The 22,648-nt window shown below is 40.8% G+C and overlaps 1 protein-coding gene across 2 annotated transcripts in view; it reads left to right on the top strand.

The window, feature by feature from the left end:
• Positions 1-22,648, top strand: part of brinp3a.1 (bone morphogenetic protein/retinoic acid inducible neural-specific 3a, tandem duplicate 1) — a 46,253-nt gene that overhangs the window by 3,023 nt on the left and 20,582 nt on the right. For both annotated transcript variants that reach the window (XM_046392418.1, XM_046392416.1), the window contains exons 3-4: positions 14,507-14,697; positions 16,033-16,217. In XM_046392418.1, the coding sequence (XP_046248374.1) occupies positions 14,507-14,697; positions 16,033-16,217 (376 nt within the window). The remainder of the gene's footprint in view (positions 1-14,506; positions 14,698-16,032; positions 16,218-22,648) is intronic.

The raw sequence follows: 22,648 nt of genomic DNA, 5'->3' as shown, positions 1-22,648 counted from the left end.
TGTTTTTTTTTCCCCCCCGAGTTTTATTTCTAAACAGACAACAACAAGAGTACCAAACCTTTAGGCATCCTCTACCTAACAGTGTGGGTTCTGTTGACCTCCATCAGAAAACACCCAGAAATGAATACTTGACAAGTACATAACTTCCCCTTTTCAGTTTCCTCTGAGGACTAAAAGTAAGCTGGCACATTAGAGCGAAAAATCCAACAGAAAATCAAGTGAGGAAGTTGGATTTCACCACGTTTAAAGGTGGAATAATGTCCCAGCATTGTCATTTGCTTTTCTTGTCTGGTAAAAAGAACTCTTTTTAGTCTTTAAATACCTTGCACCTGGAGCACTGTCTTCCATTGCTGAGCACTTGAGGATGCCAGTTAGCTGAGAACTGAAGAGATCAGAAGTGCCTTCAAAATGCAGTGGGCTGCTCAGCGTTTTGTTCCAAAACAGACTCATGAATTTTGAAAGCCAGGAAAAGTAATCTTTGAGTCGTTCGTGCTGATCGATAACACTGTTCTGCCTCTTGCAGCCACGTCATGCTCCTTTATGGGTCAGTAAAAGTCTTGTCATTGCCTCTTGAACAGTCACCTCTTATGTGTTGGAATCCTGAATCCAAGTCCAAAACACAAACGTTTTAGCAGCCAAAATGCCATCAGTTTGAACAGTTTTCTTCGGTTCTTGCACAGATTTCTGGTCCTTGTAAGTATGGAGAAGCTGTGCCACACACTGGGAGAGCACATATACAAGCGCATGCAGAGATAGAGATGAAGGAATAGAAGTTACTTTTAATTAACCGCCAGGTTAAAGAGTTTAAATAAAAACATTAAAATCCAACCTCCATCTCTGCCATCATCTCTACGTGCATCTCACATTCTCGAGGCTTCCCGTCCCCCCCCACCCCCTTCTCTCTTCTCTCTCACTGGCTCCCTTGTCAAATGATCTCAAACCAATTGCTCTTCCTTACTCATAAATATTCTCCAGAGCTCAGTTGGCCTTTCCCGTCAGGGGGCAGGCAGGGGAGATGGAGTCGGGGATGAGGGGAGAGACTGGAGGAGTTCGAGTAGGAGAGGAACGAGAGCTTTATCCCCCCCTGCTGGCCTCTCACAGCACCAGAGCAGATGGAGCCATTTAATTAGAAAAAAATAGAAACAGATTGACAGAGTATTATTCAGAGTGTAAGTTATAACTTTTTGTATTTTCACACTAGCTATCTTTCACCTTATGTGGAATGAAATTTCACCTTTCAAAGCCTTTGAGTGAAAGAGGTTTTCTCATCTCAAGGTCTGATCAAATGCAGTAATGGGAGAGATGAATTAATGCATTCATTGGTTCAAAACCAGTAAAAAAACAGGCATAGTGGCTCTTAACAATATTCTTCTGTGACTGCAGAAAAATGCACCTGTTATGTCAGGCATAATGGCTGTTTTAAAACACCATCAATCTCTCCTCACCTGGCGAGGGTCACATCTCATAGCAGTTTTGTGGCTTTAGTTTTATTCCAAAAGCAGCTGATTGCATGTTTACTACCAGGTGGATATATGTGAAAAAGACCCAAATAAAATCAATTAAAAGCATTTTGGATTTTTACTCCTCTTCTTCTTCATGTGGAGTACGTGAGTTCAGATCAGAGAAACTGTGTTCCAGCTGCTGCTGTTATGTGCTGTTATGCTGTTAGGTAAGGTGGAAATGGATGAAAAATGAACTAAAGCTTGTTTTGATTTTTGAATTTAGAAGCTTGTGGTGTTGTTAAATCATTTCAGTGAATGTGAGAAGCCTTTGCTCCACGGTTTCTTGTGTGGAGTCAAACCATATCCGCAGACAGTAGCATATTAGTCAAAATGTCATCTCCTTCTTTCTTCTTCTTCATGGGCCATAACTTTTATATCACGCCTCATCTCCTGTGCTTTCTTCTCTCTTTTCTCCTGCCAGCCCACAATCTTTTACATTGACTTCATTGGATGTAAGGAGTTGTCTCTTGTAATTATGGAGTGATTAGTGTTCCAATTATATGCAAACATATTTGTAGAGCGAACACAATGCAGCGGCATTCTGTTACAGTACCTGTGCTGTGCAACTGTGTCATTTACATTCGGAGGAAGTGGAGGCAGTTGTACTTTATGATGTCTTGTGTTTATGATTCTGCCATTGTGTTTTGAATGCTTTAGATGGGAAAGCACATTTAAAAGAGATTAGAAAATGGGATACAACTACGTGGAGTATATGAAGCAATGAAGAGAATAGAGCATTAAGGAAGAGATAATGTCCTAAAGATATGAATAAAATATAAATATCTAAGATATAAAGACAAGGTAGCAATTCAAACACATGCCGATTCAAACAGTCACTTACTCTGCTCCCTCTGTGACTATTTACTTAACTTATGGCTAAGGTCTGGTCATGTTAAAGGTCCCGTGTGTAGAATTTAGGGGGATCCATTGGCAGAAAAGGCTTTAAAGATATTTCCATTAGTTTATGATCATATATACATGTTTGTTTGGTTTTTTTTACCTCAGAATGAGCCTTTTGTACCCGTGGAGGGAGCAGATCGTCTTCCATAGAGCCATATTGGACCGCCATGTTACCACAGCAGCCCAGAGCAGACAAATAGTGGCTCTAGAGAGGGATTTACATGCGTTTTTCCTGTTTTTTAATGGCCACCGTGGGGGAGGATGTGATGAGGGGTGTTCAGTCTGTTGTATTCTGCAACCACACGGCCACTAAATCCTACACACTAGAATTTTAATGAAATTTAACTGCTTGGTTTGTCTTCGGCTGAGGCTATCCTCAACGAAAAACTTTTTTTTTTTTTCATTGGCTTGTTTAAATGCCTGAAAAGGCATTTTTTCTGTTTACACAGACTTATTGCTGTAATCTTTCCTCAACTTTAACCAAATAGTGTTTGTTCCAAAACAAAGCAACCTTTCATTAGGTAATATTTTAGAAGACACTGATAACCAGTGCTGTCTGATGCAATAAAACGCTTTGGAAGGCGATGATAAATGGCCTGTACTGCTGTTCAGCATGGAGGACACTTTGGAGTTCCTCTGTGGTAACGTAGCTTGACTTCAGCCTTTGCTCAAATCAGAACTTTGTGACAGTCTGCATCGTTACTTTGCAAGTGATCAAATCTGATTTGTGTGTCCAGACATCACACAGCTATCTGCATGGGTTGCTGTGCTAACGATGTAGGCGTTAGTAAATGAGCATGCTGGTGACGTCACTTTCCAAGGTAACATAGATCCGTCATCTCGACCTCCAAACAGCTGTGCATAGCAGTTTAGTTCAGCTTCTGTCCGCAAACCGCTGCCCTCCATGTTGCTCTCTGCACCACTCGACTAGTAGCAGCGTGGATTCTGCTCAGCTGCTGTGAAACACTTCCTGTCACTCTCGATTTAACATTGGTGTTTTGTCTCACATTGAAAGTGCTACAAAAGACAATTTGAAATCCAATTGGAGCAGCCAGAGCATCAGGACTGAGGCACATCTGTAGAAATCAGATTTGAATTGTATTTCGAATCACCTCCAAATGTGACACCACCACCCCAAAAAATCGCATTTTCTAAAATGAATCTGCATACAATTTAGATCTGCCAAAAAATAAATTATGGTAAACTAAGCACAAACACAGGAGCAATTTGAGGATACCTGCAGAAGGAAAAAAGACAAAATAAGTAACCCATTGACTATTCTGCCTTGGTGTAATTACAATAGGCATTTAGATGATCAGATACATTTGGTCCATTTCACTCTTCATTGATTGTTGTTGCTGTTTTTGTTTTGTTTTTTTAAATCCAGAATATATTTCAGTGCATACTCTCTGCCTCTTCACTTCCTGCCATGCGTAACCAAATCAGACGAACCTGACCTTGTTGTACACAGTGTAGTGTGCATTTGCAGGTAGAGACTGTTGATCTTTGCTGCTATGCTCTTGTTTGTTTATTGTCTGGAAGTTATTAAGGTAAATTTTTTTTTTTTTTAAATGTGGCAGAACAGACTGAGGGAGCAGAACTGAGATACAGTTTTCATCAGGCTACCATTTTCTCTCATGCATGAATGCCTGAGCAGCTTGGTCAATGAGAGAGCTGTGGTGGAGACAAGTCTTTGTCCTCCCATCAGAGGGTGACTGTGTCTCCAGGACAGAAGCAGAGCAGCCTCCTCCTCTTGATCACCGCCAGCAGTGGCAGTGACGAGGACTTCATGCAGCACAGAGCTTATGGCTTCTGACAAGTGTGTGATGGGGGAGTTATCAGGGCCAGAGGTCCATGGAAGCAGCTTATGAAAGAGAGACTTTGCATGAGTGTTTGACTGTATTCTGTATGGATGCCTGAGTTACAATCACTGGGGCAGGATCTGTGTACCGGCTTCAGCAGGTATCATTTTGTCCCCTAAGGGCCAAGATTTTCTTACGATTTCTTATCTTCTTACGTTGCAAATGAGACCTGAAACAAAGAAAAATGCCCCAGCTACCCTTAAGGTAAAGAGGTACAAAGAAGGAGACGTCTCCTGATTTCCTGACAAGAAGAATTCAAACAATTATTTACCTCCACTGTTTTGAGCCACTGAAGTATGTTGCCTCTTGTGGCTCTGAAGAAATTTGTTTAATTCCCTACACAATTTCCATGGCTATGAGCATCACTTTTGTGTGTTATGATTGCCATAGTATCATGGCAGTTCATCAGAAAGTCACAATATATAACCCATTACCCATTATAGGAATTGGTAGTCACCTCATTTCACAGGAACCTTGTTTAAAAAGATCACCAGATGATATTTGACAATTTTAAAGCATTTCTAGAATAAAAGTAAAGCCAGCAGTTATAGTCAGTGATGAAAAGCCTCCAGCAACCTCCAGACAATCTTCATGACAACAAGAGCAGTTCATGTAATCTGATCCATATTTACTGGTAGGCGGCGACGTTTAGTGGCTGTAGTAACTATGATGGAGAGCAAGAAAGTTCACTGAAGGGGGAGATTTGATCATGGAGATGGCTGTTTGGTTACATGCTTGTACATGACATAACTAACATACTCATTTTAATGCAAAGCGAGATCTTTTGTTAAACCTAATCAAATAGGTTTGTTGCCTAAATCTAACCAAATTGCAACAGTTTCACAATGCTAACAACATGACAACATTGGTTCAGTATGGTTGTTGCTGGTGCTCTCCAAAGGTCATGTGTTGTTTTGCTCTATCTGTTAAGTTGTTTGGGGATGTGACCACACATCATAGCAACAGGAAACCAGACGTAACCAGGTTATTTGGGAACCTTTTCCCAGAACTCGGTAATTTCATAGACCAATTTTGTTGCTGAAATGTGAACTCGTGAGGACGAAGGAGGAAGGGGGCACTGAAACAATAGGGCTCTCAGGAGGGTTGGCAGGCAGCTACATCTATAAACAGTAACACCGCATGAAAAGACAGCAGAGAAAACATATTGTTCAAAGACAGTGGATTTGCCCAGAAAATAAACAAACTGGAAAGCCAGCCAAGAAATACAAAAAACGAAATGAGCTTGTAGCTGATCTATTTCATTTGCATTTGTCATAGCTTTGTCATTATGTCAGAGGTGCTTTCATATGTACTGTTAAGACAATTCAGGCTATTCATTTTGTGACACCTTGGCAGCTAAATTAAGCTACAACCAATGGCACTATCTTATAAATAAGAGCTAGTCTGAGTTTTTGTGCATAATGATGATTTGAATTTCAAATCTGTAGTAGCGCTGCATAGCATCGTATTATTGGCAAGCTTAGTCAGTCTAACCAAATGTATATAAATAAATAAATGGCATCTCAGTTTGTCATAAAAGTAAAAGTGAAGAGCTAAAGTGAAAATCTACACACATAAAAGGTGTGGTAGGTGCGTGCACTGCTGTCAACTAAAGGCACACATTCTCTGTGCTTCGTGCAATGAGAGCCAGTTTAACGTGTTAATTGTGTTTCTTCATGAAGGAGTGGCTTTGAGCTTTCCCGTTCTGTGGCGTGAGATTTGTTCAGGCTGCGTGAGGTGTTGGCAGCCCTCCATAATGTTAACCAGAAATGTTAAATTACAGTATTGAGGTATAATTACATTCAGGATCCTGCATCGTCATATGAACCTAAAAACCTGTTATTTGGAAGCACGAGAAAGTTTCAGAGTAACCATAGCAACTCACGACTCACTCCTGCCTGCGAGTGCACAGGACGAGAGGAAAGGAACAGCACACACACATGGGAGTAAATGGGAATCAATAAATATCTCTCACCTTCCCCCCGATGGTCTGAATGACTCGCTGCTGCTGTGCTGTGCTGTTCTGTGCTGTGCTGTGCTGTGCTGCTCGGGCTTGCCTGTCTGCTGTGTGCTGTGAGTGTTCTCTCTTTGCAATTTTATCACTTATAAAATTATAAAAAGTGATATAAGTGATTTATGTTTCTTAGAAAAACTTAGAAAATCGACGTGTGGCCTCAGAGGTTGTGAAAGGTGTTCGATTCTCACAATCAGTGTGTAAGTTGACAACCCTGTTTTTTCTGCCGATATGAATTATGATATCAAAAATAAGACCCACATTAGAAAAAACATGGTTAATAACTGTTTAACTCTTAAACAATTCGCTACATAATTTAGAGCTGGTGTGCATCAGTGTGTGTCCTGAGGTACGAGGCTCTTCTGTCTTCTGTTCAGTTTGTTTGTGTATGTGTGCTTGTGGGCTTCAGTGTGTATGCACAGCATGTTTTAACAGTATGCGCAGGCCTCTTTATATACACAATGTGATTCCAGTTATTCCTTGTTTTGTGTATGTACAGAGAAGTCTCTTGTCAACAGCGTTTTGACAAATTGCAGCACAAAAGGGATCGGCAGAGTCTTTATGTCAGCAAACCCTCCTGCAAATCACATACGCTTTCATTTGCCCTTGTTTTCTGTTATAAGACGTCCACTGATATTCATGGAAACTACAAATCAATAATGCATTTTCTCCTTCTTTTTTTTTCTTTTTTAACAAAACTCAACCCCCTCCAACATTTTAGCTGTTTTCTTTCAAACTGTGAAGTACTTCAGTTTCCCAGAATTGGCCTGGGTTTGAATTGCCTCAGTAGGTGAAATAAGGGAAAATGGCAAAATTGCATGTTGTTGTTTTCCTTTTCTTCCAAGAGGAATATAAATGTTAGCTTCGCTAAAAGGCAAAAGAAAAGGAAAGGGATAGTTGCTATTTCCTAGAAAGGGTGTAAAGCAGCAAAAATGATTTTGTTTGGGAAATAAAAGTCAGTTCAGTCAGAGACATTTACACCCACGAAGAGACCATTTAATGCAAACAGTTAAACCTTGTACCAGTTTGGCGGAAAAGGCGCTGAGGCGTGAGGGGTGACTCAAAGACACAAGGACGATTCCTCTCAACACACACAGACAGACAATATATTAAAAAGTCAAACAGTAAAGTCAACAGCACCAAAAGTGTGTCGTCTCAGGGGGAGATTGCAGCAGCTGCAGTGGCAAACAGCTTTGGCACGAGTGTGTCAGCAGAGTAATGAGTGAGAAGCGTCAGGTTTTAAAGGCCGCTCTGCACAGATCCAAGTGACAGGAAAGCATGAAGGAAGCAGCTGATGCCAATCAGTGAATTTAAGCGGCACTTCAGTGCTGCATCTGGAGTAACTTGATTACTCCATAAAACAGACTTGTATTTTTATTTTTACTTCTACAATGATATTATGAACAAAGATATAAAGTCAAACAGCATTGTTAGTTTCCTTCTGTTAAATGAGACTGTGCTAACAGGCTTAAAGCTCGTGGTTGTTTTTCTGGCGAGTTGCTCTCATCTCTGAGAAGCGGAGGCGGAAGTAGCACCTCAAAACCTCACCTGACCTTTGTGAGGAGGTCAGGACGGATGGCTGCAGACTGCGGTTTGCATCCTGCCTCCTGTGGTATCCTTTAATGTAAATAGTTATGCATGTTTTGAGAAATATGTTTATTTTGTTTCTTGCCATGAGTTCACTGAGCAGGTCGATGCCACCCTCATATTTGTTCGATAAATACATAACCCCTAATCATAGCTTAACTTAGCATGGGGGAAATAACTACATGGCTCTGTCCAAAGGTAAAACCTCCAAACCTGCATGAATGCATCATATTCTTCTTTAACAAAATCAAAAGTGTAAAAAAGATAAGTTGGGGACTATTTCCTGGCTGGGAGCAGGAAGTCTTGTTGCCATGGCAGCGGTCTCAGTCTTAGGCGGTAATCAAGTGTTTGATGCTACCAAGTGTCCCTCAAGTATACAGTACATTTTCAAAGGCATGAAAAAGAGCAGGAAACAGTATGTTGTCTTGTTTATGGGACCTCTCAACCGATTTAATAGGATTTTCACAAATTAATGGTCTGATGTTTGTTTGATGTTGGAAAAACTGTTGGTGGCAATTTTGTGAAGCGTTCCCAACCAGCAGCTATTAACTACCTCATTACACTCTCATCCTCCGTCTTGATCTCGCTTTCGTTCTGTTCGCCTCTGCGGGTGCGTAGATAACTGAAAGACACAGGTTTCTCTGGTTTTTTGTTGTTGTTTTTTTCCTGCCATCTCACTCTCATCCGAGTTTCCAGCCCTCCTCTTGCTAAGACTTAATCATCAGTAGCTCAGTTAAACAAGGTTGATGTGCCCCACTATGAAGGTGCCTTTCAGGAAAACGTTCATTATGTGATGAGTAAAATTTCTTTTTGATGTAGCTCAAATGAAAAGCCTCTTTGTTTATAATTCTTAATTTCTAAAATCATCTCCCTGTTGCTAGTAGCGCATGCACATTGAGAAGTATCAATGTCACAACAGATTAAAGCAAGAGCAGGAAAAAAACGATCTGCAGCAAAGAAAGAATCTGCAACATTGAAAACGCCAGTTGCAGTTTGCTTGCAAGGTCTTGCAAATAAATGTAATTTGGTTTATCTTACCGAGTGAAGCATGAAGGACTTTTCTCCCATTTTGCACAATTCTCTTTGGGGAGGTCCTTGAAATAACTTTGAGTCTACATCAAACAACTGTTTTGCACAGCGGGTTATTTTGGTATCTGGGGTAACCCAGCTACAAAACACAACAATGTGTTCTCGCTCAGGCCTTTTGAAGATAAGTCAATGTTTGTCTATCATGGCAAGTCTTGGTTACTTGTGGGGTATTCTTTTCCCCTCTTTAGGTTCACTTTTGAATCCATTCAGAAAAAAATGACCAAACTATTAGCAACAAATGTAATTTTGCACAGAAATCATTCACATAAAATCTTTTTTTTTTTTTTTGGTTCTTGCCTTGTTTTCTTATCGCTAATTAAATACTGTCCTCCCAGAGCTTTGATTGTTTAAAATATGTTTTTCCGTCTTTCCTGTCGCAGCCAGTTACAGATTTTCAGCTCAGTCCTGCCTCCTAGCAATTGCATCCACATGCTAGCAAACACTTTTTTAAACATTGTGAACATTACTGATGCACGATAAACCCAAAACATATTTTATATCTGCTCTTGCTGTACATATCTGCTCATATCAACTAGAGCATTTCTAAACTTTTGTCCATGACCTTCATAGCACCTGGTTAAGGTTATGACTACAGACTGGTTTACCTTGTTAAGATGTTACCTTTAGCAGCTAAGACTGTTGCCTAAGCCACATGTGGGACTCGAGATGCAAACCCTGGTTTTGAGGTTTAAAGTCCACAGTTTATACAAAAACATAGCATATACTCTGTGTTTTTTTTCCTCCTTCACATCCATCTGTCCAGTTGTCTTTAGCTTAAAGTCCTCTCGTCAGTCTCCACAGTTGAATGTTTGAGTTTCATGTGTGAGCAGTCTGACGCTTTAAGGCTGTTTACACATTCATTACTGAGAGTGTAAATTTTCTCTAAGCCCAGTGAAAATCTGATTTTAATAGTCGGAGCCTCAGAAGGTGATTTGTGACATCACGAATAGTTTGGAAGCCAGTCCTGCTCCAATATTTAGCGTACACAAGCGTGATGTGGAAACCTAAAGCCTCAAGGGCACCAACACTGAAAAAGAGCTTTACAGTGAGGGCATCTTGAATCCAGTAAATTTGTGAAAGCAAAAATATTTGCAAATTCATATATTCTGGAATTTTTAATGAGAGAGACGGAGTAGGTGCCACTTTAAGGAATTTAATGTGATAATTATTCTTATTTTTTTCTGTAAAAATCATTGTTTTGTATGCCATCATACATGTATGGATGCTCTCTTTTAAGTAGCACCATTCCTTGTGAAGGTGTGCACACATGTGTATATATGGAAGAGTTTGAAGATATAGTTTGTATCACTGTGTGTATAAAACCAAAACAAAATGCAAATACATATAAATACTGTGGACACATTGTGGTTGTAATAAAAGCATATGTAATTTAAAGGCTCAATGGTGCATGAAGTCAGATGTGAAATTAGACTTTTCTGACTTAATCCATCAAATAAAGGAAGTCATTTAATTAACCTCCTCTCCTTTAAAGCACTGCTTTGGCTCAAAATGTGCAGTAATAATTATTTAATACATGGGGGGGAAAAGACTCTTTTGCATTCTGCAGTTTTTCCACCGTGTAAAAGCTTGCAGTAAATCACAGTTTGAATGCAGTGTTGATATGTGGACCAACGATCTGGACCCGACTGCTGTCAAGTCATTATACAGTGTCTGAGCAAAACAGTGAGGAAATGGGAGATGTCTTCAGTGGTAATCAGCTCGTGGTTGAAAACGGTGTGTAAATGCAGATATTCAGGACACCTGCAAAGTTCAGTTATTTTTGCTTTCTCTTTTTTTTCTTCTTTTCTTTCTCTGTGATGAGTTGCAACGTGCTGCGCTGTGGCTCACCACATTATAATTAACGTGATTGAGACACCAGCAACAGAAGAATTGTAGAGCTGTTAGGCTTATTCATGCTCGACTAATTAACTCGCATACATAGAGTGATTTTTAACCATAAATTATAGTCTAAAAACTGAATAAAATGAATCTGCTTTCTGTTTTGAAAATTTTGTGCACATGTGCAAAGTATAGACGACAAACTGTAAAATTTTGATCTTGTTATGTTATGTTATCCAAAATGTGGGAAATTTCAGTCCTCCTTTCAAAAGTCCTTTGCCAGTTACATATTCATAAATTGGCCACAGAGTCATTCAGGCTTATAGGAGTAAAACAACTGAATTAATGTGCAAATTGAATTTACCGTGCTTTTCTGCCTAAATGTTAGACGTGGCATGGCCCCCGTATAGCTTCCAGCTGTTTAACAGTATTACGAAGCAGTCAGGAAGGTCAGGATTTCACACTGCAGCAGACTTTACATAGACACTCCTTATTTCCCAAAGAATATTTATAAAACGTCATACAAAACAGGGCCAGTGCTGCTGTAACTGTTCAGGACACAATATCACTCAAGATACAGTGAGTGTATAACATTCACATTGACAGAACTCCTTGTGATTGAAACTCATTAAAAAAACGAGGATGAAAAAAAAAACCAAATAAATAAATTTAGTAATTTTGTTATGGCAAAAGGCTCCCTTAAAAGGCAGTTTTGCATTTTCAGATTGTTGCCACATTTTTTTTTCTCCATGAATAAGTCCTCTACTTTTTTAATACATTGTGTTGGTCTGAGTCATTCCAATAATTTTCCTTACTAACATGCCTCAGAGATAACATCAGCAGTACAGCAGACGCTCACCTGGGCTGCTCACTCACAAACGGCATTGAACTGACACGATCTGCATTGCTATGCTCAGCGGTGTGTTTCAACTGCCTCGGCAGGTTATTTGCTGGGTTGGGTCTCTGATTTGTTATGTAGGGCACCAAGCAGTACCCTCAGGCTGGTCTGTATGCTGTGATAGATCAGAGACACCTGTGCTGTGATGGACAGGTAGCAGGGTATGACTCCCCTGGTCTGATCGTGGCCCCTGTAGTTTGTGCGGCTCCACACCTCCTGGTGCACAGCTCTACAGCTCGCTCAGAGGGGGGCCTGACAGTTAGATGTGCAGCGAGCCCCCTGCTGCACAGAGCTACAGGTGAAATAAACCTGCTGCCTGTTTGTCTGTGTGTGTCTGTGATAGGCTATTCCAGTCATTCAGCAGCTCACTGAAAACAGTTAAGGGTAAAATAAACCTTGCAGTCTGCCATGAAACGCAACATCTTCTCGTGTGTGTGGTGTGCAAACGGTGGGGTTGTATTGAAGAGTTTGACAACCGAAGTGTGTGTGTGTTATATTCTCCAGCTTAGCAGAGGCACCATTTCTAAGTGTCCATCAGTGAGCAGCACAGTGAGGCACTGCGTCGATCACAGTTAAGCTCTCCCTCTTTCTCTCTCTCGTGCTCCCTTCTTCAGACGGCCCCAGTGGATGGATAGAAACACTAATGGCCGCTCGTTATAGAGAAACACTGACATGAAACACGTCTTAATGAGCTGTTTTCTGTTTTGGATTTTTCTCTGGGGGTTATTGTTATTGGTGGGAAATTGATTGGCAGCAAGCTCGCACCCAAAGGGGCTCTGTGATATTCTGGGCGATAGCAAAGTTGCTGCAGCAAAGGCACCTTTGTCAAGATGTTTGCAGCTGCGGGATGTATGAATGCATGCGTGTTTGCATGAGGGAGTAGGTGTGTGTCTACAGGGTGTTGGGGGTTATATATATTTTAGAGAAAGAAAGATACATCAGAACATCCAAAGACCCCTATCGCTCGCTTTTCGTAGGAAACTGTTCATATCTTTAAAAACTTAAGGCATTTTGCTTCCCAGAAGCAATATAAGATGGCATTTGAGTGACTGAGGTTGTCAGTAGTATGCTATGAAACAATGCAGAAGCTACAGCATCTCTGTGCTCTTCAAAGGCTGCCTGCATTCACACAAGATTGTGTCTGCCTGTCTGACTGCCACAAGAGCACGTTGTTTCAATAAGATGCTGCTGGAGGTTGGTGATGTAGATGAAGTGATGGTGATGTCCATTATGCAAAACAGTCATGTTGCATAGTTTCTTAGATCAATTAAGACTCCATAAAATAACCAAATGGGGCAACCCAGTCACCAAAATAAATGTACATTTCTGCAAACCAGGGATATGCTGAAACTTCACATACTCTATGTTGTAACTTCACATGTCTGTGTGTTTTATGTTGTGACCACACTGGGCTTCTGGTTAGGTTTGGAAATAATCTAGCAAATTGTCTCAATGTCTGTTTAAAAATATTTAGTTTTGCTGCCACAGTCACGATTACCTGTTTTTCAGCTGAAGTGGTCTCTGACTTGACTGTCACTTCTCATTGGTAGAAACTGAGCATATGCAGAAATGCAGACATGTACAAAGCCAAAAACATTTTATTTTGGTGAATGGGCTGGAAAAGGATGTCTGTTTGTGTTAAAGAGACATATTTGTCTCAAGAGTTGTTGGGAGACCAAACCAGATCTAAAAGTACAGTGGATATTGGGTAGGCAGAAATCCAACTCCAAATACTGTTTGACGTCATTAGCACATTAGCATTAAGTTGTCATTGCAAAAGTGTTTTACAGTACATTTTCTCGTTGGATTCATGCAGGTAATCTGGCAGAAATAGTGGAATAAAAATGAAGATGAAAATACGTATGTTTTGTGTTACAAACAAACAGGGTGTATTTTCACATGTAAATTTTCAGCTATTGCAGCTTTACAAAGCAAAAACACATTCATGTAAATGCATGTAAGATATTATTTGTGTTTCCCTACTCAATAGATGAGTCAACCACCTACCAAACTGTGATTGAAAGGTCTTCAATCCCCCCCCCCCCCCCCCACTAGGAATGCTGTTTTTTCCCAGCTGTATTTGAATAGTGCTAATCTATGCATCAAGCAGCAGCACTCAGTCTGCACTTGGTAGATAAAGACAGCTGGCATGCTCCAAGGCCAGGCTGAATATCAAATGACTTTAGATGAAGCCTGTTTCCTCCAAAAGGGGCTCTGAAAGCAGCAGGACCCCATCCATGATTACAGCCCGTCCAGCGCCTCAAAAAGTGAGTCGAGATGAGAAAAGATTACGCTATTATTTAAAATCGTTGGAGAAACACAATGTTTTTTTCTCTATGGTGCAAAGCAATTCTCCGAGCCGGAGGTAGAAACAGCATGAGACCATTCATCTTCTAAAGAGCGGCACACAAGATTCACTCAGAGGTCGTGCAGACATCATATTTTATGCCTGGTGAGGAACAGATCTGAATATAAGCCTCCTTACGAGTGGCAAGCTGTGTTCTGTTCGCTTTAAAATCACAACAATTGACAACTGTTTCCTTCTTTTCAAGAACAGAAAACAACAGCTCAGTCTGACTTGGTGGATTTAGAATTTGCATCTAAATCTAATCCAATGGGAAGATGACAAAACAGCTCCCAGATCCTTGTCACTTTTTGACAGTGATGGAAAGACTCTCCAAACAAACATCTCATTGTGTTTGGGTTCAAACAGTGTGTGGTTTCTGTTGGACCCGTGTCTTCTCTCAAATGTGCCTGCATTCATGTGTTAAGTGTCCTTTGCTTCCACTGAGTAGCGTGTTTGTGTTTTTTGCAGGGAGTTTGGCCGCTGGAAGGTGAACAGCTTGGCCCTGGAGAGACAGGAGAACAATGGCTTTTCCTTGCCGCTGGATCCCGAGTTCCTGCAGACCATTAGGCAGCTGGGCAGGAGGCCCAGCCTCAGCGCCATCACTGACAACATCATCAGAAAATACGGAACCCATTTCCTGCTCTCCGCTACACTGGGAGGTAAATGGAATATGGCTGTGGTTTTCTACGATTTTATTGATGTACCTGACCACGTGTGAGGAAGGAAGTGTCTGGGCGTCCGTGTTGGTTCGGTCCACAACAGGACATCCTCCAAGAACCTTCTGATTAACTTTATCACAGTTTTAACTTGAGGAAGCAGAGTCTAAACGTATTTGTCCAAAAGCACCAAATAAAATTTAGTTCCTGCAGCTCCTGTTCTTGGAACTGTTTGATTTAAAAGGCCAATGTATAAACACAACTACAGGGTCTTGAACTGGGACTGGGACTGCCATCTCTCCCTGTCTCTGCTCATCCATCATTGTTGCTGTAGACTAGAAGCTGTTGGGAATTTACACAAAAGAGTGGCTCTAAAGCATCTTGTACTCATATCGCTAAATACTGAATAAAATATTGTCTCAGCTGACACTGAGAGGCTGTTTGGGGTTGTTTAAGCTCATATTCTATGATTCAACAAATGGATCAACGCATCTTCTTTTTTCTGCAACAATAGATGATAAGTTAGCCAGAGTACTGCAATGTGCTGCAAAGCTCTCTTGGCTATCTGCTGCACAATGTGCTTCCAGCTTCTCTGCTGGCTCTTTTCATCTCATTTCCCTTGTGTACAAACCCTTAAAACCATGATGAATACCAAGAGCATTTAAAATAGACTGGAAAGACAATCTTATATGTCATGTGCTGCAAACAAAAAGAAGTGTAACTGCCAAAGTATGGCCTAATATAACCCACAGCACAAAGCCACTGTTCAGAAATATATGAAGAGTTCTGAGGTAGTTTCTTGAAATGACCTGTAATTCCTTGTCAGAAGTAATGCTATTATTAACTATAATACCAGTAACTTAATAACTATTCACATGATTTGAGATGAGATTTTCAAGACTCACATATAGACAAATAGAGTAGTTGAGTTAAAACACTGCGTTGGAGTTGAGTCTTTATCTATCCCCAGTGGTAACGTCTCTCCAAATTAAAACCACATTGTCCATAAAAGTCAGTGCTGTTAGAAAAGATTTTTCCATCGACCTCTCACTATTTCCACAGTTTGTCAATAAACTGTCCTCTCAAAGCTTTGGCTCTGTGTGTATTGAAAGACTTCCTCCATAAAACATCTCAGTTTGTGCAGTGTAACTGCAGACGTATCGTACCACCACATGTGACACAATGTGAACCACAGCGTACAGTGAACACAGGCAGCAGTTTCTCATCATCTTTCCACCTTCAGAGGGGCTGTTTTTCTTCCGGCGTGATTCTGTTATCATGTCCACAGGGGTTGAATCATTAATGAAATTGTGTGTGTATGCATGTGTGTATTCACAGGGGAAGAGTCATTAATGATCTTTGTGGACAAGCGGAAGTTGATCCGGACGTCGGAAGCGACTGAATCCAATGGCACAGCTGTGACTCTGGAAGCTCTGCACCAGCTGGCCGCCTCCTACTTTATTGACAGAGAGAGCACCCTGCACAAGCTGCACCACATCCAGATCGCCTCCACTGCCATCAAGGTAAATGCTCCCTGCTCTCTGGGCTTTTGTCGAGCACAATGGCTTCTGTTGCTGGGTTTGGTTTTTCACGTATGAATACAGAAATTTCACAAGGAAGTTTTGTTTCAGATGATGAGTGAATTATTGTATTTTGGAAACATGGCAAGTGGTCTTGATTAGCTCATTCACTAAAGAATTGACTAAATCATGGCCAGTATGGAGAATTTGAATGGAAATTTCACAATCAGCAGGTTAAGCTCATTTTAATGAGAAGAGCTATTATTGCCGTTCAGTCAGGGTCCATTTATTTTTCTGTCTCTGGATTTAGTTTCCACATTAATTCAGTATGTTCCATTTTTTTCTCCACACACTTTTTGAGTTATAGAGTTACTGAACCACATGACACTGGAAGATATATAAAGGAAATATGACAACAGAATATTACGGGATCTTTGCCATATTTTACTGACTCACATGTAGACTGCAAGCCTGCAGCCCAGCAAACTATATTCACACGGCAGCCATTTTGCTCTGATGTGAAGCTCAAATGCTGCAATACGGTCACACTGCCATGTTCCATGTTGCAAGTCATTCAAACAACTGACAAAATCATTATCACATTATCACGTCACCTTTTCCGACTGATCAAGTGAAAAGACGGCAGATAGTGACAACACACGAAGATCTGACTGATTTTTCTATGTTTTTCTGTCTAGTACAATAAGGTGGACAAAGCTGTGGCAAAACATATTCTTGTTGTGCTGCAGCAATTTGTGTGTTTAAAAAAACGAAAAGAAATCTAATCGCACGTGTGCTCCCCTCTGGGCCTAAGTATTAGTACAAATTAAGACACTCCACTGTGGTCAGTACTTGCCAAATACTGACCACTTACTACCAGTTACTGTGTGCGGCTTACGACCCATCAATAGTCCCTCGGTGGGATGCGCTGGCCTGCTTCAAAATGCAGAATGTCATTATGTTGCAGATTATTAAAGCATATTTTAAAGAACATAAAGCAGCTTCAGTGATTGGTTGACAAAATTAGAACTTCATTTACAGACCAAAAGCTCCATATGGACTGAAAAAAGCTCCTTTTTCCATTTTTAATTAATGAACCCTTCGTAGTGAATAAGACCTCAGCTAAAGTTCTAGCCAAAAACCCAGTGGCAGCCATTTCACAGGTTACCTCTGTTTACTTCAGGAAAGCAAAGCAGGAAAGACCACACCCACACAGAGCTGCCTCTACGCCTGCACATAGCAGCCTGCAAACAGCTCTGTCTCAAGTGCCTTATAGCTGTACCAAACCCAGATATCCGATTTGGCCATCTGGGAATGAGACTTAACAGTGAACTGTCTCTCGACAGAGTCAATTATTGGTTTGTTTTCAAACAGAACCCAACACTTGCTGCATGACTTCCTCTTTGGATGTTTGACAGTAGAACATCAAATATGAGTGGTCTCAAGGGGGGAAATGCAAGTTTTCCAAGGACTCACATATAAAGACTGACTGTCTTAACCCCTAAATGGGAAAAGCAAGTTAGATGCAAACTTTGTGGTAGGTAGTTATAACTACAAAGTTCTGCAAATTAATTATTAACACAACATGATGGAAACAAACCGTGATCTCACAACATATTAAAATCCAATGTTTTGTTTACCCATCCATCCACCTCGGCCTCCTCCATGTGTGGACTACTTGCTCCTTTTCCTTGTCATATATATATATATATATATATATATATATATATATATATATATATATATATATATATATATATATATATATATATATATATATATATATATATATATATATATATATATATATATATATGGTTTGTGATGTGGCACCCTGGGCAGCCAGGCACCATATATTCTATATATATATATATATATATGGAACAGACACGTCCGCATGCACGTGAAGAGTCTGACCACGAGAAGAGATGAAACGAACAGTATTTTTCACTTCTCTACTTGCTCTTTTGTGTTTGTATTCACATGCTTTTATATGGAACGGTATGCTATGCATATCAAGATATGCTTATGATGTAAATATCACCTTGCATCTTTTACTGCTTAATACCTTCGGGGTGTGTTCATTCATCACTCTGTCAGTTCTTATCAGCAAGAAAGAATTGAATCGGCTGAGTTTGCCCTTCGCACCGCAGACTACATTCTCTCTGCTTTCTTGAGGAATCTGTTTCCTCGCGTGGCTTTAATGTGTTTACACTCGCTCGTGGTAAACAACAGATTAACGTCACAAAGTGTGGGTAATATCAGCAACCTGCAAAAACACCCTTCTGATGTGACTGAACAGATCCCAGTTTAGGCTTTTGAACTGTGTTCAGACCTGTGACAGGACCTGCTTTTGTTTGTTAGTTTGCATTACCTCACTGCTGCGTCATCTGATAAAACTGATGGATGCTGAAAGAATGCTTACATTTCTGAAAATACTGATATAATTACATGTTTAGGCCAGAGTTCAAAATGCTGAGTGAAATGGATGGAGAGAGCTGCAGACACATGAGCACGACGTTCGGTCGGTGGGATGCATGTGGTCCAGTGCTGAGAGAAAAATGGACAACTCAGGAGAAAGAGAAAAGGTAGAGCTGAGAGTGAGCACATTAAAAGGGGAAAGTCTAAGAGGAAATGCTGCTAAATGCTGTAAAATTACAGATATCTTCATGAATAAGAGACGTGGTTGGTATTATACAAGCAGCATTGTCCTCGGTATACAGAAAAAATGCACTGTGTTGAGTGTAGTGATTGGCCTGGACTGGCAATAAGTCAGCCTGAATTACTTTCCCAGTCTGCTGTTGTTTACTGCATTCATAGCAACAGCATTACTGAAATGACATGAGATGAATCTGAATCTGATGGTGGTGGTGGTAGCAGTACAGAAGGAGATCATAATGACAACAAAATATCTTTGAAACATGAAAGTTCTGTCTTGACCTGAGGATGGCTCTGCCTCTCAGCCTTTCTCAGCAGTCAGGCTCAGGCCCAACACGATCTCAGGGGATGGCGCTCCAATAGCACGCCTCTTCCAACGTGTCAAGTCACACATTTTAAGCTTTTCAAGTATCATTTAATGCTGCCTGCATTTTAGGAATTTTAACCCTCATGTGGTGTTCACATTTTTGTTATTCAGCCAGTGTTCATGGGTCTGGTGGACCTGCTGCATTTTGGGGTTTTCATGTCAACACAATCAAACATTTTTACGTTAAAATACTTAATAGATGTTTGTTAGATCACATTTATGAACTAAAGTGCTATAATCAAGATATGAGTGGAAAAAAATTCAACAAATTTACAAAGAAAGGTTTTTCATAACTATTGATTTTTATTTATTTGAACTTCATTAGAAATTGAAACCCATTCGGGTCAGTTTGCGTGGTCCCTGAATGGCATCAGCAGCACACCAATGGTGACATTAGGCCCAGGGTTGTAAAACAGGGGGAGGCCGTGCCCCCATTTGTCCCACACTGTCCTCGTGGCAGCTAGCTTGTCTCTCTGCAGTCTCGCTGGTCTATCGTCTCAGTTATCAAAGCAGATAACTCTGGTAATTATGTGGAATTTTTCCAGAGACCTTGCTGCCTGAAAAAGTTCTCTGCCAGTTTTTTGCATCCCAGAGGGATACTGTGGATTCCCCTTTGGACCTGAAAACTCCAGTAAGGATAAGGCAAAGCTCAAAAGAAGACTTGATGTCATGCATATGACTAACTGCCATCTGTGTTGGCCCTGGTTGGTGGCTCATTTCTTGGGCAAGAAGACTATTTAATTTCGTCATTCTGACATCCATATTTCTTCACTTGCAAGCTGCTGATGGGCTTGTTCTGGTCCTGGAGCTGACTGCTGATGGGACTGGTCCAGGGGCTGGTCTTTATTTTGAAACCAGCTGATGCTCAATCTCATCCTCTTCTTCAAAGTCACTGTCAGACTGAATTTTCAGAAATGTGATCCTCATATTCTGAAATCCTCTACATCATCATCAAAAGCTTCTCTCTCTTCCAAAATCAACTGCAAGGCCCTCTGAGCAGAGAATCTTTTAGCTATCTTGATCAGTTGTGATAAGGAACCACACTGGCAAAGCTATAGTTATTGAGTCCTGCCTCCGGTTTGCAGCTGGGAGAGAGCATTAACATATAAAGGTTGGTTCCCGCAAAACAGAGAGTAAAATGTGTGGGAAGGGGAGAACAGACAGGTGTTGGTGTGTTGCAGGACAGAGTGAAGGTACACAGGACCTACAATTTCCACACTTAAATTAGCCCCGGGTCCAGCAGACCTGAACATCCTGTATGTAATATAACTATGTGGGGGGGGGGGGGGGGGGTACACAGTGTGTAGTCATTGAAAATGTGTTCTGATATACAGTATGTTCTTCACAGAGAATGAGCCAAAGCGAATGAGTCTGAGTTTGAAAAAAAAAAATAGTATCATTTTTCTGATGATAAAAAATGAAAAGGAGTTCCACAGACCTGAACACCATACAAGGGTTAAACATGCAGGATGAAGTCAGGTGACTCCCATCATGTGACTTTCATTGTCTTAGTCATGTGACCTACAGTTGCAGTTCGTCAAGAGATCAGATTTAGGCAAAAATAAGTTTACTTAGTATGTGACATAAGTTAACAATGTTATTTAAGTTAACTCCTGGGCGAAAGTCCTGTTTGTTTGAATCATCCGCCGTCCCAGCCCCCTTTCTCGTTCTTTATTCTATCAGTGTATGCGTTCATGATATATTCTCTGGTGTTGTGATATCATTTGTTATTTAAGTGAAGCCTTTCTGCTGCCCTACTCAGATTTGTATTTTTCCAAGTTGCCTTTGGGAGAAACAGGATTGGTATTTCAGCAGTACATGCAGTAGAATATTCTGTGATGATCTGTGATACAAGCTCACAAGTTTACGTGTGGATTGCAGGTGGTTGCTGGTGGAGTGATATGTTGGCCACAGGGTGTCACTTCATAGGTCCAGAGAGAATAAACATTAAGCAGTCTCAAAGACAGAACTTCTTTGGGAACATCACAATCTATTTCCTACATTCATACTGAGTTGCTTCAGCTAAAAAACTAAATTGCTTGCCTTTTTCTGAGCCGCAGCCAATTTTTCACTGGCTTGTCCTTAGTGATGCCCCACTATACGGTCCATCAGAGATAAAACTGTACATTCTCTAAAGCGAATTGGCAAGTGGACTTTGAGCTGATTTGGCAGCAGCCACTGAACCAAAGTGCTGCTAAAAACCCCTCTGATTGAGATGAATAGAGAAGGAGCCCTCTGGGGTACATTTGTTTGTGAGGCATTTTCAGGTGACTGATGTAAAATATTCATGGCGTCAGCAGCCTTATATTTGGAACGTACGTTTTTACCTCACCCCAATGAAGACGAATGCCAAAACAAAGCTGCCTTTAAGAAGAGCACTGGTCTCCTGGTTTGAAGAGATAACATATTTTAAAGGGTAGAAATGCCTTGCCGGAAGGCCTGGAGGACTGAGAACAGCAGCACTGGAAAATAATCAAAGACGGGAAAAATGAGATATGAGTGTGGGAAAAAAAGGCTCTGCTGTTACACAGTGTGATGAATCAGCCCCTTCCATTTCAGTAATTTCCTTTGAGAGCCTCTGTCATTTGTCAAACATTTTGTGGTATGAGTTAAGGTGTCATATGCGACCGAGCAGAAGAGATGAGAAGAGGACAGACAGGCCTTATTTAGCGGGCCTTTTAGCCCAGGATCAAGGTGCGGCAGGTACACAGAACATGCTGCATCAATCAGTGTGCTTATACCTTTGATTTGCAGCCCAGGCTCCATCGTACTGAAGATTCATTAAACTGAAGTTGGGAGGAGAATATCATTGATGGGGAGGAGAAGTGATAAGGAATGTTTGACCCAATTTGCTGGGCGAGCTTTGAGTGTTGAGCGAGCCGTGCTGCGTTACGCTTCATTTGTTGGAGAAGAAGAAAACACAAGTGAGATTCGAACTTCAGAAATCAGATAATGGCCGCTGACGAACAAGCGCACAGAACACAGCTCGCTGAGTTTGGGGGCCAGTTTGAAGGCAGGATAAACAAAACAGAACAAATAAAAAACAAAGAAGTCTGTCCTGTTCATTCAGTGTGGATGAATAATTCATTAAGGGCAGAGCTTCATAATTCAGAAAGGGTTTTTGTTTTTGTTTTTGCACCATCTCTTCAACCTTTTTAACCTTTAAAGAAGATATACAGATTTCTTCCCTTGATATGTTACATTTGCATTGGCTTTGGACAGACTTGCACTTGTACGGTATGAACAGGTGGAGGAGAGCTCCTGCCTTTTGTCTCACATCTGACTTCCAATGTTGAGAGTTTAAAGAATTTCACTTCTTCCAGCCATATGCCTTTAATCTGCTGCTGGGTGAGAGAAGTGAAGCCTGGAGAGCGAAAACAAACAGAATCAAATCTGCTCTCCTGGCCTC

Source organism: Scatophagus argus, chromosome 6 (genome assembly GCF_020382885.2).
Source record: "Scatophagus argus isolate fScaArg1 chromosome 6, fScaArg1.pri, whole genome shotgun sequence".
In the NCBI taxonomy this organism is placed as follows: Eukaryota; Metazoa; Chordata; class Actinopteri; family Scatophagidae; genus Scatophagus; species Scatophagus argus.
Note: the sequence above shows the minus strand (reverse complement) of the source record. Positions and strands in the feature narration are given on the sequence as shown.